A 16,916-nucleotide genomic window follows, 5' to 3' on the forward strand; every position below is an offset into this window, starting at 1 on the left:
TTCACTGTTATGTGTCATTGTTTAGTTATAATAGCTAGCAGTTGTTTTAAAAAATTACATTTCTAGTGTAAATGACATTATTATTACCCTTTGAAATCATTAGAAATATGGTGTTCCTTTGAAAAGCTCAGTTTGAAATGGGAGCTACCAGCAAATAATAGATGAATGTTTGATGACTGTAACTTGTAGAATACTCAGTGCTTTGTACACTGTACAGTTGGTTCCATTAGTGTGTCAACCATTACATTATGCATGAAACATAGCAGTAAAAAAATCTGTACATATAACATTAAATTTTATTATATACATTAATAGAATATAGTAACTTTTAGTCAGGAAAAAACAGTTACAAAACAAGTAATAACAACACTGTAAATGTAAAAATATATATGAAAGCACCAAAGATAATATAAAGAAGTATACATTCATCATGTGACCATGGCTTTCAGTACTACAATTTAATGTTACATGGATGATTCAAGATGGTTATGAGGTTAGTCAATCTAATAACCATCTCGTACTCGTGTATTTATAGCCATATCATCCCAACATTATTGTACATGTACTGAATGTTTTTTAACTTTTCACTGAAAGAAATTTTGAATTTTGCTTGAAATTGTTGTAAATAACAAATTAAATGATAGATGTAATTTGAGAACCATCATCTATCCAGTACAGGCCAAGTCTGTAGGCTTTTAAGGTACATTTTATTTCTTATTAGTCAGGCCAACTTTCCTTGGATATAACAGTAGTTATGTTTTAATATTAGAAATCATGGCTTGATGTTTTATACCAATAAAGTCTATATAAACTATGGCAAATGGCCAGCAAAAACAGAAATATTTTAATATTTTTGGTGTTTTGTTGACAGTGACACATTTATTAACAAAACTAGTTATATAATTCAATAATTGCTTCTGTTCCAGCTTTTTGTATGTTAAGCCTACATCTAACAATTTTCTGCTCAAACTATGAGACAGTGTGTAGTTGTTTATAAATGTTTCATATTCTTGCTTAAGGTACTTTAACATATGTAGAAATTAATAGGGTCATTCCATGTCAAATCATCCAGATTTTGGAAAATTTTCCAGGTGACCCCCTCATAATGCCTTGAAAAAATTCACATGCTCATCTACCCATATAATGACAAATATTAGATCAATATCTCTAATACTTTCTGATTTACAGCCCTGTAATATTTTAATTAATTTTTTGTTATTTTTGGCAAATTCATTTTCAGGCAAATTTGGCTGCTTAAAGCTACAAGAGTAATGGTGGTAGAAGGCTGAAATTTGCTACACTGACTGAATTAATCTCACAGAATTCAAACATGGTCTCAAACCAAGTTTATCTCTCTTAGGATTTGTATAGTGAGGCAGTAAAATCACTTGAAAACCCAAAATCGTAAAAAACATTGGTTTATTTAATAAGCTATAGCTCTAAGACTTAATATGATACAAAGCTGAATGTTGGTTTCTAATTTCCTATAACATATAAGTTGATAAATCAGCAATTGTTGTAGTTAAAAGTATGTCAGATCTCCTGTAAAAGAATGTAGCTGCATGCAACTTTTTATGATTTAGCTAAAAATCGCTCTACTTCAGGCCACAGTTTGACCATGTCACCAGTTATTCAGCCTTTTCAGATTTTTACCATATATTTTTACATCTCTGAATATGATCTACAAAAAAAATCAGGATGGTGTTCAACCTACTTTTTGAGTTATAATTTTTGAAAGTATCCTCTGACCATACGTTGTTTACTTGAAAAAAAATCCTTCAATTCAGGTGTGTTACTGTGTGCAAATATATCCATACAAATTTGAAATAATTTATGAATCCGATTGAAATATTCTAATCAGCCTTTACCATATATTCTTACATCTGTGAACATGATCTTCAAAAAAATCAAGGTTGTGAAAAATAATAAATTAACATAAAATAAAATAATTGATTTATATGAATTACATATTTGTAAAAAACATAGGTTGTTTGGGAATGTTGAGATGTTATATCTACAGTCAGTGTAGGAAACCATGGTCCTCTTGATTGCTTCAGAATTTTAAAAATCTTCCAATTCTATGCTACCATTTTGAAGATCATCAGTTGTCTGCTGAATGAAGATCATCAGTTTTCCGCTGAATGAAGATCATCAGTTTTCCGCTGAATGAAGATCATCAGTTTTCCGCTGAATGAAGATCATCAGTTTTCCGCTGAATGAATATCATCAGTTTTCCGCTGAATGAATATCATCAGTTTTCCGCTGAATGAAGATCATCAGTTTTCCGCTGAATGAAGATCATCAGTTTTCCGCTGAATGAAGATCATCAGTTGTCTGCTGAATGAAGATCATCAGTTGTCCGCTGAATGAAGATCATCAGTTGTCCGCTGAATGAAGATCACCAGTTGTCCGCTGAATGAAGATCATCAGTTGTCTGCTGAATGGCATTTTTTGCCACCAGTCATGGGAAAAGTCCATGCGATGGAGTTGAGAGAACAGTGAAGAGGCTGGTGGCTCATGCAAGCCTTCAATTGCCTATAAATAATCAAATTTTAAGTTTTTCTGATATGCACCATTGGGAAAGGACCACAATCAGGGCATTCAGTTCTTTCTTGTCAATCAGGAATCAGTCCTACAGAATTGTGTAAAGTTTGATCTACTTGAGCACTATGAAAAACACAAAACTGTGGCAGGTATTAGGTCACATCATAGCTTTATTCTACCAACACATTCTATATGAGAAGGTTATCAGATGATGATGTGTACACAGTTGTAACTGTTGGTAGTAGCAGTGAAAGTGATGCTGCAGCAGCTCAAATAGGGTCTGATGATAGCAATGACAATTATCATCCACAGAAATATGTGGCATGCATATACGATCATGAATGGTATATGGGAAACATAAAAGATAGATCAGATGAACATTCCGATGTGTCGGTGTCATATATGAAGAAATCAAGAAATGAACTGTTCTCATGGCCTGCAAGGTCACGTAAAGATGAAAGCTGAATTCCTTTCCAACATATTCTTTGTCTGATAAGTGCATCTACCATGCAAGGCAGTAGTGTTCATCACTATGTTCTAAGTCAAAGTGATCTCAACATAATCAGACCCAAATTTCAGAACTTTATTCAAGCTGTCTGAACAAAGCAATGTGATGATATGACATGGAATGATCCAGTAATGTAACTATTGTTGGCATATTCATCAAATACAGGAGTGTGAAATTTGGTAAACCATCTAAATGGAGTGTAATAATTCATTTGATTAGTGTGTTTTTGTTTGATGAGTTTGTTTTGATTAGTATTTAACACTCAAAGAATGCAAGGTCCAGACCACAGAATGATATTTAAAATATTTAATTACAAGCTCTAAGAAGTTACCTCAACAAATATTCTCATATAGGCTTATAATTTAACAGTAGTTTAAAACATTTGACTTAACTAAAAACTCTAAAAAACATGCAACTTATTTTACATTAAAATAGATAGTTATTATCCATTGTTAATTACATAAACACCTGACTTGTTTTACATTAAAATAGATAGTTGTTATCCATTATTAAAAACGTGACTTGTTTTATATTAAAACAGATAGTTGTTATCTATTGTTCGGAACATGCAACTTGTTTTACATTAAAATAGATAATTGTTATCCATTATTAGAAACACATGGCATGTTTTACATTGAAATAGATAGTTCTCATTCATTGTTATTTATAGAAACACATGACTTGTTTTCCATTAGAATAGACAGATGGTATCCATTGTTATTTAAAGAAACACGACTTGTTTTACATTAGAATGGACAGTTGGTATCCATTGTTATTTATAGAAACGTATGACTTGTTTTCCATTAGAATGGACAGTTGGTATCCATTGTTATTTATAGAAACACATGACTTGTTTTCCATTAGAATAGACAGTTGGTATCCATTGTTATTTATAGAAACACATGACTTGTTTTCCATTAGAATGGACAGTTGGTATCCATTGTTATTTATAGAAACATATGACTTGTTTTCCATTAGAATGGACAGTTGGTATCCATTGTTATTTATAGAAACGTATGACTTGTTTTCCATTAGAATGGACAGTTGGTATCCATTGTTATTTATAGAAACACGCGACTTGTTTTCCATTAGAATGGACAGTTGGTATCCATTGTTATTTATAGAAACACGCGACTTGTTTTCCATTAGAATGGACAGTTGGTATCCATTGTTATTTATAGAAACACACGACTTGTTTTCCATTAGAATGGACAGTTGGTATCCATTGTTATTTATAGAAACATGCGACTTGTTTTCCATTAGAATGGACAGTTGGTATCCATTGTTATTTATAGAAACATGCGACTTGTTTTCCATTAGAATGGACAGTTGGTATCCATTGTTATTTATAGAAACACATGACTTGTTTTCCATTAGAATGGACAGTTGGTATCCATTGTTATTTATAGAAACACGCGACTTGTTTTCCATTAGAATGGACAGTTGGTATCCATTGTTATTTATAGAAACATTGTTTTCCATTAGAATGGACAGTTGGTATCCATTGTTATTTATAGAAACATGCATTAGAATGGACAGTTGCTATCCATTGTTATTTATAGAAACATGCGACTTGTTTTCCATTAGAATGGACAGTTGGTATCCATTGTTATTTATAGAAACACATGACTTGTTTTCCATTAGAATGGACAGTTGGTATCCATTGTTATTTATAGAAACACGTGACTTGTTTTCCATTAGAATGGACAGTTGGTATCCATTGTTATTTATAGAAACACATGACTTGTTTTCCATTAGAATGGACAGTTGGTATCCATTGTTATTTATAGAAACACATGACTTGTTTTCTATTAGAATAGACAGTTGGTATCCATTGTTATTTATAGAAACACACGACTCGTTTTCCATTAGAATAGACAGTTGGTATCCATTGTTATTTATAGAAACACACAACTTGTTTTCCATTAGAATAGACAGTTGGTATCCATTGTTATTTATAGAAACACATGATTTGTTTTACATTGAAATATATAATTAACAAAGTTTTGGTTTCACAGCAGTCTTTAATTCTTTTCTTCATCAGAACGACTGATGGTGGTAAGTGAACACTACAAGAACAATATCCAGGAGAAAATTGTCACAAGTGGTTCTCTCTGGTAATGAATTGTTTTTAGATACACAGTATTTAGAAACCTATGCTAATCTATCACTTTATTAAATATTTGGATATTTGTTTTAAAAACTAGCTATATAAGTAAAAACTTTTTATGGATAGTTCATTGAATTTTAAACTATAAAAATTATGCAACGTATGTGAATGGTTCTTTTTGTATGATTAACAGTAAAACAAAATTGTAAGAAACTGAGTATTAGATTAAATGTCAAACAACTGAGTGTACATGAGTATTAGATTAAATGTTAAACAACTGAGTATGCATGGGTATTAGATTACATGTTAAACAACTGAGTGTGCATGGGTATTAGATTAAATGTTAAACAACTGAGTGTGCATGGGTATTAGATTAAATGTTAAACAACTGGTTGTGCATGGGTATTAGATTAAATGTTAAACAACTAGGTGTGCATGGATAGTAGATCAATTGTTAAACAACTGAGTGTGCATGGGTATTAGATGAAACGTTAAACAACTGACTGTGCATGGGTATTAGATGAAACGTTAAACAACTGACTGTGCATGGGTATTAGATGAAACGTTAAACAACTGAGTGTGCATGGGTATTAGATTAAATGTTAAACAACTGAGTGTGCATGGGTATTAGATTAAATGTTAAACAACTGAGTGTGCATGGGTATTAGATTAAATGTTAAACAACTGAGTGTGCATGAGTATTAGATTAAATGTTAAACAACTGAGTGTGCATGGGTATTAGATTAAATGTTAAACAGGTCTCAGCACTGATGTGTTCTTTTTCAAAACTTTTAATTTTTTATGTTATAGTATCCAAGATATAGTTCAGTTTGCCTTTGATGCTTTACTTGCTTTGGAGTACATCCACCGTCTTGGAATAGTGCATCGTTGCTTGTGTCCTCAGAATTTTTTGATTGATAATCAGGTAAGGTTCCACAAATAAATTATTATATCTTGTTAATGTTTCATGCAAAATGTGTTTGAAACATTGCAGGTTTTGTGATGATTGAAAATTAAAACTGCTCCAGATTTTAATCTCGTTCTGTTAACGTAAGATTAGTAAAGCACACTCGCTTAGAAGGTAAATACAATGTGTTTATATATTAGTGAGTTAAAAATTTAGTGTTCAAAAGCCTATAAAACTTCATCCTGGTAGTAAACCATTCTAGGATTTTGTTATGATGAATGGAAGGTTTGTTGATTAGCCTTTAGTTGAAATAAAATCTACTGATGACGACATAAACTTGTCAAAATTCTATACATTTCAAGTAATGGTTTCTTTATTGGCCATTCAAGTCATCACCAAACCTTTATTAAACTGTACTATGTTTATAAGTAAACATTTATAGTTTTCTTTGATACGTGTAATCAAATACAGTAATGTAAGTAACGAGCCCATGATAATTTTTTTTTGGGGGGAGGGGGTTAACACTGCTTGGGAAGTCATTCCACAAACACTAACAAAACAAATACCTTGTTTTTATTTCTCTGGACAGTTTGCCTTATCAAACTGATGGTTGAGAGTACATGTGTGTGATATATGTATGTAATTCATTATGTACATAGTACAGTGTAGAAAACAGAGATTTGAAAATAGTGTAATAACAAGTTTTTATTTTGTGAGGTATGAAATTGATAAAATGTACATTTAATTTGAGACCAGGCTACTTTGATCTATAACTGTTAGTGTCACTGTCTTTAGGCTACTCTGATCTGTAACTGTTAGTGTCACTGTCTTTAGGCTACTCTGATCTGTAACTGTTAGTGTCATTGTCTTTAGGCTACTTTGATCTGTAACTGTTAGTGTCACTGTCTTTAGGCTACTCTGATCTATAACTGTTAGTGTCACTGTCTTTAGGCTACTCCGATCTGTAACTGTTAGTGTTACTGTCTTTAGGCTACTCTGATCTGTAACTGTTAGTGTTACTGTCTTTAGGCTACTCTGATCTGTAACTGTTAGTGTCACTGTCTTTAGGCTACTCTGATCTGTAACTGTTAGTGTCACTGTCTTTAGGCTACTCTGATCTGTAACTGTTAGTGTCACTGTCTTTAGGCTACTCTGATCTGTAACTGTTAGTGTCACTGTCTTTAGGCTACTCTGATCTGTAACTGTTAGTGTCACTGTCTTTAGGCTACTCTGATCTATAACTGTTAGTGTCACTGTCTTTAGGCTACTCTGATCTACTGTCTTTAGGCTACTCTGATCTACTTTGATCTATAACTGTTAGTGTCACTGTCTTTAGGCTACTGATCTATAACTGTTAGTGTCACTGTCTTTAGGCTACTCTATAACTGTTAGTCTGTCTTTAGGCTACTCTGATCTGTTAGTGTCTGTAACTGTTAGTGTCACTGTCTTTACTGTCTTTAGGCTACTCTGATCTATAACTGTTAGTGTCACTGTCTTTAGGCTACTCTGATCTGTCTTTAGGCTAACTGTTAGTGTCACTGTCTTTAGGCTACTACTTTGATCTATAACTGTTAGTGTCACTGTCTTTAGGCTGATCTATAACTGTTAGTGTCACTGTCTTTAGGCTACTTGTCTTTAGGCTACTTTGATCTGTCTTTATAACTGTTAGTGTCCTATAACTGTTAGTGTCACTGTCTTTAGGCTACTCTGATCTGTAACTGTTAGTGTCACTGTCTTTAGGCTACTCTGATCTGTAACTGTTAGTGTCACTGTCTTTAGGCTACTCTGATCTGTAACTGTTAGTGTCACTGTCTTTAGGCTACTCTGATCTATAACTGTTAGTGTCACTGTCTTTAGGCTACTCTGATCTATAACTGTTAGTGTCACTGTCTTTAGGCTACTCTGATCTATAACTGTTAGTGTTACTGTCTTTAGGCTACTCTGATCTATAACTGTTAGTGTTACTGTCTTTAGGCTACTCTGATCTGTAACTGTTAGTGTCACTGTCTTTAGGCTACTCTGATCTGTAACTGTTAGTGTCACTGTCTTTAGGCTACTCTGATCTAACTGTTAGTGTCAGTGTCTGTCTGTCTTTAGGCTACTCTGATCTGTAACTGTTAGTGTCACTGTCTTTACTGTCTTTAGGCTACTGTTAGTGTCTGATCTGATAACTGTTAGTGTCACTGTCTTTAGGCTACTTTGATCTTAACTGTTAGTGCTACTCTGATCTATAACTGTTAGTGTCTGTAACTGTTAGTGTCACTACTGATCTGTAACTGTTAGTGTCTTTAGGCTACTCTGATCTGTAACTGTTAGGCTACTCTGTCTGTAACTGTCTTTAGGCTACTCTGATCTATAACTGTTAGTGTCACTGTCTTTAGGCTACTCTGATCTATAACTGTTAGTGTCACTGTCTTTATCTATAACTGTTAGTGTACTGTCTTTAGACTCTGATCTAAACTGTTAGTGTCACTGTTTTTAGGCTACTCTGATCTGTAACTGTTAGTGTCAGTGTCTTTAGGCTACTCTGATCTATAACTGTTAGTGTTACTGTTTTTAGGCTACTCTGATCTGTAACTGTTAGTGTTACTGTCTTTAGGCTACTCTGATCTATAACTGTTAGTGTCACTGTCTTTAGACTACTCTGATCTATAACTGTTAGTGTCACTGTCTTTAGGCTACTCTGATCTGTAACTGTTGGTGTCACTGTCTTTAGGCTACTCTGATCTGTAACTGTTTGTGTCACTGTCTTTAGGCTACTCTGATCTGTAACTGGTAGTGTCAGTGTCTTTAGGCTACTTTGATCTATAACTGTTAGTGTCACTGTCTTTAATATTTTTTATTTAATTACTTTTGCAAGAGAAATAAAGCAACTGAATTTTGTTAAATCTATTGTGTTGTAACATGATTAACAACATATATCTTGTAACTTGTGTTAATTAACATAAGTATATTGACATACATCAGATAGCACCAAATAGATTGTTTTAAGTTATTTAATGTGCAATGTATTATGTCTTTTTTATGATTTTATGTTATTTGAATATGGAAATACATTATATTAATAAAAAATAAGTTGTCAAACAATGACTTGTAAGCATAATAAATGGTTTATTTTTAGGAGAACAGAACTACAGAAAGGCAGTTTTATGTTCCCTCAAAAAATAAATAATTTATTATGCTTGTAAATTGTTGTTTGCCACTTTATGATGGCTTTATGGCATCTTGTGATAAACTAAAAAAAAAGAATAATATAATAGTTGTTTAAACTGTAACCAGTATTATTTACTAAAACCTATTTAATAGAACTATAAAACATTATTCTGTTAATATTAGACACTACTGTAAATAATATTCAATTATTAAAAATGTGTTTTTCTTAGGGTCACATCAAATTATCTAACTATGGACTGTATTATATGACAGAAAATGGCACATGTGTTCCTTTTCCTATTGGGTAACTAAATTTTCATGTAATAAAGTTTACAGTATAATTATTCTTGCAGTTGGTAGTTTTATTTTTTATGCAATATAAAGTAATTAACTCTTCTTAAACGTGATTTCAAACAGATAATGTCGTTGATAGTTTGTTAATTGCCAGATTAATTATTTGTCATTAAATAGAAGCATTGTCAGTGAACATCAAAACATCTTAACATCTCTGATTGAATTATGAAAACTTATAAATGAATGGAACAACTTAATGTAATGATAAAGGAAGGCAGCAGTAGTAGAGATGACAAAAATGATTGAAAGTTAAGTGAAATGAAGATGTGATAAGTAATCAGAAGTATTAATTATAATTGACAGAAGTATGAGTCATCCAACAAGTTGAACATATTGTGTGTGCTACTGTATATGGCACAGTGACTCTCTTGAACCTTGTATTACCAGAAAAATCAAATATTAATTTGAATGATAAATTTTGTATAAGAAGTTGGCACACAGAATCATTTACAAAAATTAAAATGGTTTTAAAAGGAGTATAAAACTTGAGTGTTTTCAAATAGTTTACTGTTCTTTTCCTCAATAAGAATAGTGAACTGTTTGAAAACATTTGAGTTTTGATCTCATTTGAAAATCAGTTAAATTATACATGGAGAATATAAAGTATGTAAACACAGTGGCTTTACAAAACTGTTGATGCATGCTGTTTATGTAGCTGCCATTAATAATATATATTGTTCTTTAGACTAGGACTATGTAATATAAAGTATGTAAACACAGTGGCTATACAAAACTGTTGATGCATGCTGTTTATGTAGCTGCCATTAATAATATATATTGTTCTTTAGACTAGGACTATGTAATATAAAGTATGTAAACACAGTGGCTATACAAAACTCTTTATGCATGCTGTTTATGTAGCTGCCATTAATAATATATATTGTTCTTTAGACTAGGACTATGTAATATAAAGTATGTAAACACAGTGGCTATACAAAACTCTTTATGCATGCTGTTTATGTAGCTGCCATTAATAATATATATTGTTCTTTAGACTAGGACTATGTAATATAAAGTATGTAAACACAGTGGCTATACAAAACTGTTGATGCATGCTGTTTATGTAGCTGCCATTAATAATATATATTGTTCTTTAGACTAGGACTATGTAATATAAAGTATGTAAACACAGTGGCTATACAAAACTGTTGATGCATGCTGTTTATGTAGCTGCCATTAATAATATATATTGTTCTTTAGACTAGGACTACGTTATAAATACACTGTTTTAATGTCTTCCTCAGTACACCCAAGTACATTGAGATTGTTCTTTAGGTTAGGACTATATTACACTGGTTTAATGTCTTCCTCAGTACACCCAAGTACATTGAGATTGTTCTTTAGGTTAGGACTATATTACACTGGTTTAATGTCTTCCTCAGTACACCCAAGTACATTGAGATTGTTTTTTAGGTTAGGACAAAATTACACTGGTTTAATGTCTTCCTCAGTACACCCAAGTACATTGAGATTGTTCTTTAGGTTAGGACTATATTACACTGGTTTAATGTCTTCCTCAGTACACCTAAGTACATTGAGATTGTTCTTTAGGTTAGGACTATATTACACTGGTTTAATGTCTTCCTCAGTACACCCAAGTAAATTGAGATTGTTCTTTAGGTTAGGACTATATTACACTGGTTTAATGTCTTCCTCAGTACACCCAAGTACATTGAGATTGTTTTTTAGGTTAGGACTATATTACACTGGTTTAATGTCTTCCTCAGTACACCCAAGTACATTGAGATTGTTCTTTAGGTTAGGACTATATTACACTGGTTTAATGTCTTCCTCAGTACACCCAAGTACATTGAGATTGTTCTTTAGGTTAGGACTATATTACACTGGTTTAATGTCTTCCTCAGTACACCCAAGTAAATTGAGATTGTTCTTTAGGTTAGGACTATATTACACTGGTTTAATGTCTTCCTCAGTACACCCAAGTACATTGAGATTGTTTTTTAGGTTAGGACTATATTACACTGGTTTAATGTCTTCCTCAGTACACCCAAGTACATTGAGATTGTTCTTTAGGTTAGGACTATATTACACTGGTTTAATGTCTTCCTCAGTACACCCAAGTACATTGCTCCCGAAGTTTTAGTTGGTGACGTTCCTACTATTGACAAACATTTCTTGCCAACCACTCATGTACCATCTGGATTCAAGTCGGACATATGGTCATTTGGAATTATACTACTAGAGCTGACAACAGTAAGTAAATGTATCTGTATACATAGTTGGACAAGGTTATTGGAGTGTAATACACAGTGATTTAAAAGTGACTAGAAACAGGAATCCTAATTTATTTTTTGATATTTATAGGCAGTTGTGAATATAATTGTGTGTACTTGCAAGATAATTTTAAAATACTTTTATCATTAGATTACAGAGAAATGATATATTAAAATCTATACCTACTCTGGTGTGAGTCCAACCTTAACTCCTTCTACTCCATTATGTAATATTTATGACCAGGGTACATGACATCAAGTTTTTTTAATATTACTTCTGACCTCAAACAAACCTAAATGCTAACCTTAACTTCAGTTTCTGCTCAACACTTGTAACTTGTGTTTGTGAGTTCAAATATTTAAACTCCCACCTTCCTAAATGTCAATATAAAAATGTACTCAGTGGATCTTTCTACATGTTTCTTGATTATTTATAGTTTGAAAACAATCAATTTCAGTTAATACTATCAAAAACTGTAAAACTCAACTTGCTGGATTTTGTTTACAATGTACAACCTTCTATAAAATTAAAACCAGCAATATATTGTTTCAAAAACTACCTTTGTTTCCTATACAGTCACTGTGGAGCTACCTTTGTTATTTTGTTAAAGTAACTGCTGTAGTAGTTATGTTTGTTACGACGGTAGCTCCTGTTTATTTTGTTTAAGTAACTACTGTGGTAGTTTGTGTTTGTTACGACGGTAGCTCCTGTTTATTTTGTTTAAGTAAATACTGTGGTAGTTTGTGTTTGTTACGACGGTAGCTCCTGTTTATTTTGTTTAAGTAACTACTGTGGTAGTTTGTGTTTGTTACAACGGTAGCTCCTGTTTATTTTGTTTAAGTAACTACTGTGGTAGTTTGTGTTTGTTACGATGGTAGCTCCTGTTTATTTTGTTTAAGTAACTACTGTGGTAGTTTGTGTTTGTTACGACGGTAGCTCCTGTTTATTTTGTTTAAGTAACTACTGTGGTAGTTTGTGTTTGTTACAACGGTAGCTCCTGTTTATTTTGTTTAAGTAACTACTGTGGTAGTTTGTGTTTGTTACAACAGTAGCTCCTGTTTATTTTGTTTAAGTAACTACTGTGGTAGTTTGTGTTTGTTACGACGGTAGCTCCTGTTTATTTTGTTTAAGTAACTACTGTGGTAGTTTGTGTTTGTTACGACGGTAGCTCCTGTTTATTTTGTTTAAGTAACTACTGTGGTAGTTTGTGTTTGTTACAACGGTAGCTCCTGTTTATTTTGTTTAAGTAACTACTGTGGTAGTTTGTGTTTGTTACGATGGTAGCTCCTGTTTATTTTGTTTAAGTAACTACTGTGGTAGTTTGTGTTTGTTACGACGGTAGCTCCTGTTTATTTTGTTTAAGTAACTACTGTGGTAGTTTGTGTTTGTTACGACGGTAGCTCCTGTTTATTTTGTTTAAGTAACTACTGTGGTAGTTTGTGTTTGTTACGACGGTATCTCCTGTTTATTTGGTTTAAGTAACTACTGTGGTAGTTTGTGTTTGTTACGATGGTAGCTCCTGTTTATTTTGTTTAAGTAACTACTGTGGTAGTTTGTGTTTGTTACGATGGTAGCTCCTGTTTATTTTGTTTAAGTAACTACTGTGGTAGTTTGTGTTTGTTACAATGGTAGCTCCTGTTTATTTTGTTTAAGTAACTACTGTGGTAGTTTGTGTTTGTTACGACGGTATCTCCTGTTTATTTTGTTTAGGTAAATACTGTGGTAGTTTGTGTTTGTTACGACGGTAGCTCCTGTTTATTTTGTTTAAGTAACTACTGTGGTAGTTTGTGTTTGTTACGATGGTAGCTCCTGTTTATTTTGTTAAAGTAACTACTGTGGTAGTTTGTGTTTGTTACGACGGTAGCTCCTGTTTATTTTGTTAAAGTAACTACTGTGGTAGTTTGTGTTTGTTATGACGGTAGCTCCTGTTTATTTTGTTTAAGTAACTACTGTGGTAGTTTGTGTTTGTTATGACGGTAGCTCCTGTTTATTTTGTTTAAGTAACTACTGTGGTAGTTTGTGTTTGTTACGACAGTAGCTCCTGTTTATTTTGTTTAAGTAACTACTGTGGTAGTTTGTGTTTGTTACAACGGTAGCTCCTGTTTATTTTGTTTAAGTAACTACTGTGGTAGTTTGTGTTTGTTACGACGGTAGCTCCTGTTTATTTTGTTTAAGTAACTACTGTGGTAGTTTGTGTTTGTTATGACGGTAGCTCCTGTTTATTTTGTTTAAGTAACTACTGTGGTAGTTTGTGTTTGTTACGACAGTAGCTCCTGTTTATTTTGTTTAAGTAACTACTGTGGTAGTTTGTGTTTGTTACAACGGTAGCTCCTGTTTATTTTGTTTAAGTAACTACTGTGGTAGTTTGTGTTTGTTACGACGGTAGCTCCTGTTTATTTTGTTTAAGTAACTACTGTGGTAGTTTGTGTTTGTTACGATGGTAGCTCCTGTTTATTTTGTTTAAGTAACTACTGTGGTAGTTTGTGTTTGTTACGACGGTAGCTCCTGTTTATTTTGTTTAAGTAACTACTGTGGTAGTTTGTGTTTGTTACAACGGTAGCTCCTGTTTATTTTGTTTAAGTAACTACTGTGGTAGTTTGTGTTTGTTACGACGGTAGCTCCTGTTTATTTTGTTTAAGTAACTACTGTGGTAGTTTGTGTTTGTTACAATGGTAGCTCCTGTTTATTTTGTTTAAGTAACTACTGTGGTAGTTTGTGTTTGTTACAACGGTAGCTCCTGTTTATTTTGTTTAAGTAACTACTGTGGTAGTTTGTGTTTGTTACAACAGTAGCTCCTGTTTATTTTGTTTAAGTAACTACTGTGGTAGTTTGTGTTTGTTACAATGGTAGCTCCTGTTTATTTTGTTTAAGTAACTACTGTGGTAGTTTGTGTTTGTTACGATGGTAGCTCCTGTTTATTTTGTTTAAGTAACTACTGTGGTATTTTGTGTTTGTTACGATGGTAGCTCCTGTTTATTTTGTTTAAGTAACTACTGTGGTAGTTTGTGTTTGTTACGACGGTAGCTCTTGTTTATTTTGTTTAAGTAACTACTGTGGTAGTTTGTATCTACTTTACAAAATTTTCCAGTTGTATCTAAACTATGAAGTCTTATGATGGATTTTGCCTTTGCACGAGGTTGGGATTAGGGGATGGGTTTTTTGGAGCACTTGTATTAACAAGATGTCCTAAAACTGATATTTCCTATTGATGCAGAAGCTTTAACACTATATTTTTCTTTCAGTGGATTGGGCTAGCATGTGGCATCAGTACACCATGTTATGTTCTGTAGCTTTGTACTGTTTGATTTTACAACTTTGTCTTGTTATATGTTTTGTTTCTTGCACAGTTGATGACAGAACTAGAGTTTTGAAATTATATCGTTTCCAGTAGTTGTTTGAAAACATCTGTTATTGTCGTGTTAGTATGTAAACAGCAGGAAGAAGAATCGATGAACGTTTATGAAGACAAATATTTAATATTCATTCTACATTTACTACATATAGAAACTTTAATATCTTTTAAACTCAAGACATTCAATATTAAAACACTGATGATGCAAAGTAATTTTACACCAGTCATTAGATAATTAGCTAATGTTTACTAATTGAACATATCAATAACATAATTATCTTGTAGTAGTTAACATTTTAAAATAAAATTCTCTTCTACATGCAGTTATATTTTAAATGTCACATAATGTTAATGAACTTGTATCAGACAGTATGCTTCTCTCAATAATTTTAGTTGTTTAAAATTCACGTTTAGGGAGAAATGCTATGGCCGAACTTCACTCTGGAAGAAACCTTCCAGACACTTCTGTTGGCTGTGCAAGGTAATTTTTTTAGTTTTCAAAAGTTTTAATACATGTTGAAACAATATCTCTTTAGTTAAATATTATTTTATTGAAGATTGCACCACTTTAATCAAAGGACTTCAAGTTGGAGAGTTTGTACATATGTCTGTTGAAGTCCACAAATGTAGCATGAGCTAAACCACATAATATTTTTATAACGTTAAATTTGACATAAATATATATATCTGTGTGTGTAATATTAACAATGGTGTAGTATCTCTGATAAGTGTATTGTTAACTTCATTATCTTCTTAATTTTCTCATAAGTTTATCCAGAAAGCAAAGCAGCTGTTAGTTTTATCCCTTCAAAACTTTGGCATGTTTCCCATAGTTTCTTTGTCCGTGGTGGTCTGCTTCCTACCAGCAGGCATGTAAGGCTTAGAAACAGGTCTGGAATATCATCTACAAGTTTACCATTCTTTCTAATCACATTGCTTTACAATGGGCTTATGCCCACAATCAGCAAGTCAGACATCAAAGCCAGAAGGAATCTTGGATTGAGTTAACAACCTCATTTCTACCCCCAATTACAAAGTTGTTTGGGACAGTACGTGGAAGGTCAGTTAGAAGAATGCTTTCCATCCCCCTTTACATTGCACAGGTACATTTCTGTGCATAGAGTATCACCAATACTTTGGGGTAGTGCTTTTCTTATTTTTCCAGCACTATTGTTTCTTCCCATGACCTCCTCTTGCCCATCAAGTGTCAGGTTGAAAGATTGTCCTCTTTTTGACAAATCATGTCTATTATTAAAATCACCCATTAACAATGGTGTAAATTAAGCTTACTCTTTATTGGTCTGGCACTCCATCAGTTGGATGTGATGATGTTCACTATGAGACTTGCACACCATTTCTTTGCTGCCTCTTTTGCTCTTCTCTGATTGTTTCAAATCAGATATAGTAGGAGAAGGTTTTTCCAAATGCTTGCCACAGGGATATTGTTTTTTCTCAAAGCTTGGCAAATATCCCAAGATTCTTTTTTAATTATCATTCAGTTGCTACGACTAGCTGTCTTTATAAGGTTTTATAGAGAATGGTTAATGTTTATCTATCTGGTTCCTTGAATCAAGCATTCTCCTCTTGCCCACCTTGTGTGGATTTTGTTAACAGCACTCCACTGTGGACCACATGATTCATCTTGAAACCTCAATAATGAAAGCCTTTCTCAAAAGATAGTGTCTTGTTTTCTGTCTTCTTTGATCTTGAAAAGGCTTGTGACACTTCATGGGAAGTTTGGCATTTTATAAGA

At 32.9% G+C, this 16,916-nt stretch overlaps 1 protein-coding gene across 5 annotated transcripts in view; it reads left to right on the plus strand.

The window, feature by feature from the left end:
* Positions 1–16,916, plus strand: part of LOC143251842 (TBC domain-containing protein kinase-like protein) — an 85,897-nt gene that overhangs the window by 11,041 nt on the left and 57,940 nt on the right. For all 5 annotated transcript variants that reach the window (XM_076503103.1, XM_076503101.1, XM_076503105.1 and 2 more), the window contains 5 exons: positions 5,097–5,169; positions 5,973–6,087; positions 9,453–9,526; positions 11,649–11,790; positions 15,578–15,644. In XM_076503103.1, coding sequence (XP_076359218.1) covers positions 5,097–5,169; positions 5,973–6,087; positions 9,453–9,526; positions 11,649–11,790; positions 15,578–15,644 — 471 coding nt within the window. The remainder of the gene's footprint in view (positions 1–5,096; positions 5,170–5,972; positions 6,088–9,452; positions 9,527–11,648; positions 11,791–15,577; positions 15,645–16,916) is intronic.

The sequence above is a fragment of the Tachypleus tridentatus genome, chromosome 6 (genome assembly GCF_004210375.1).
Source record: "Tachypleus tridentatus isolate NWPU-2018 chromosome 6, ASM421037v1, whole genome shotgun sequence".
In the NCBI taxonomy this organism is placed as follows: Eukaryota; Metazoa; Arthropoda; class Merostomata; order Xiphosura; family Limulidae; genus Tachypleus; species Tachypleus tridentatus.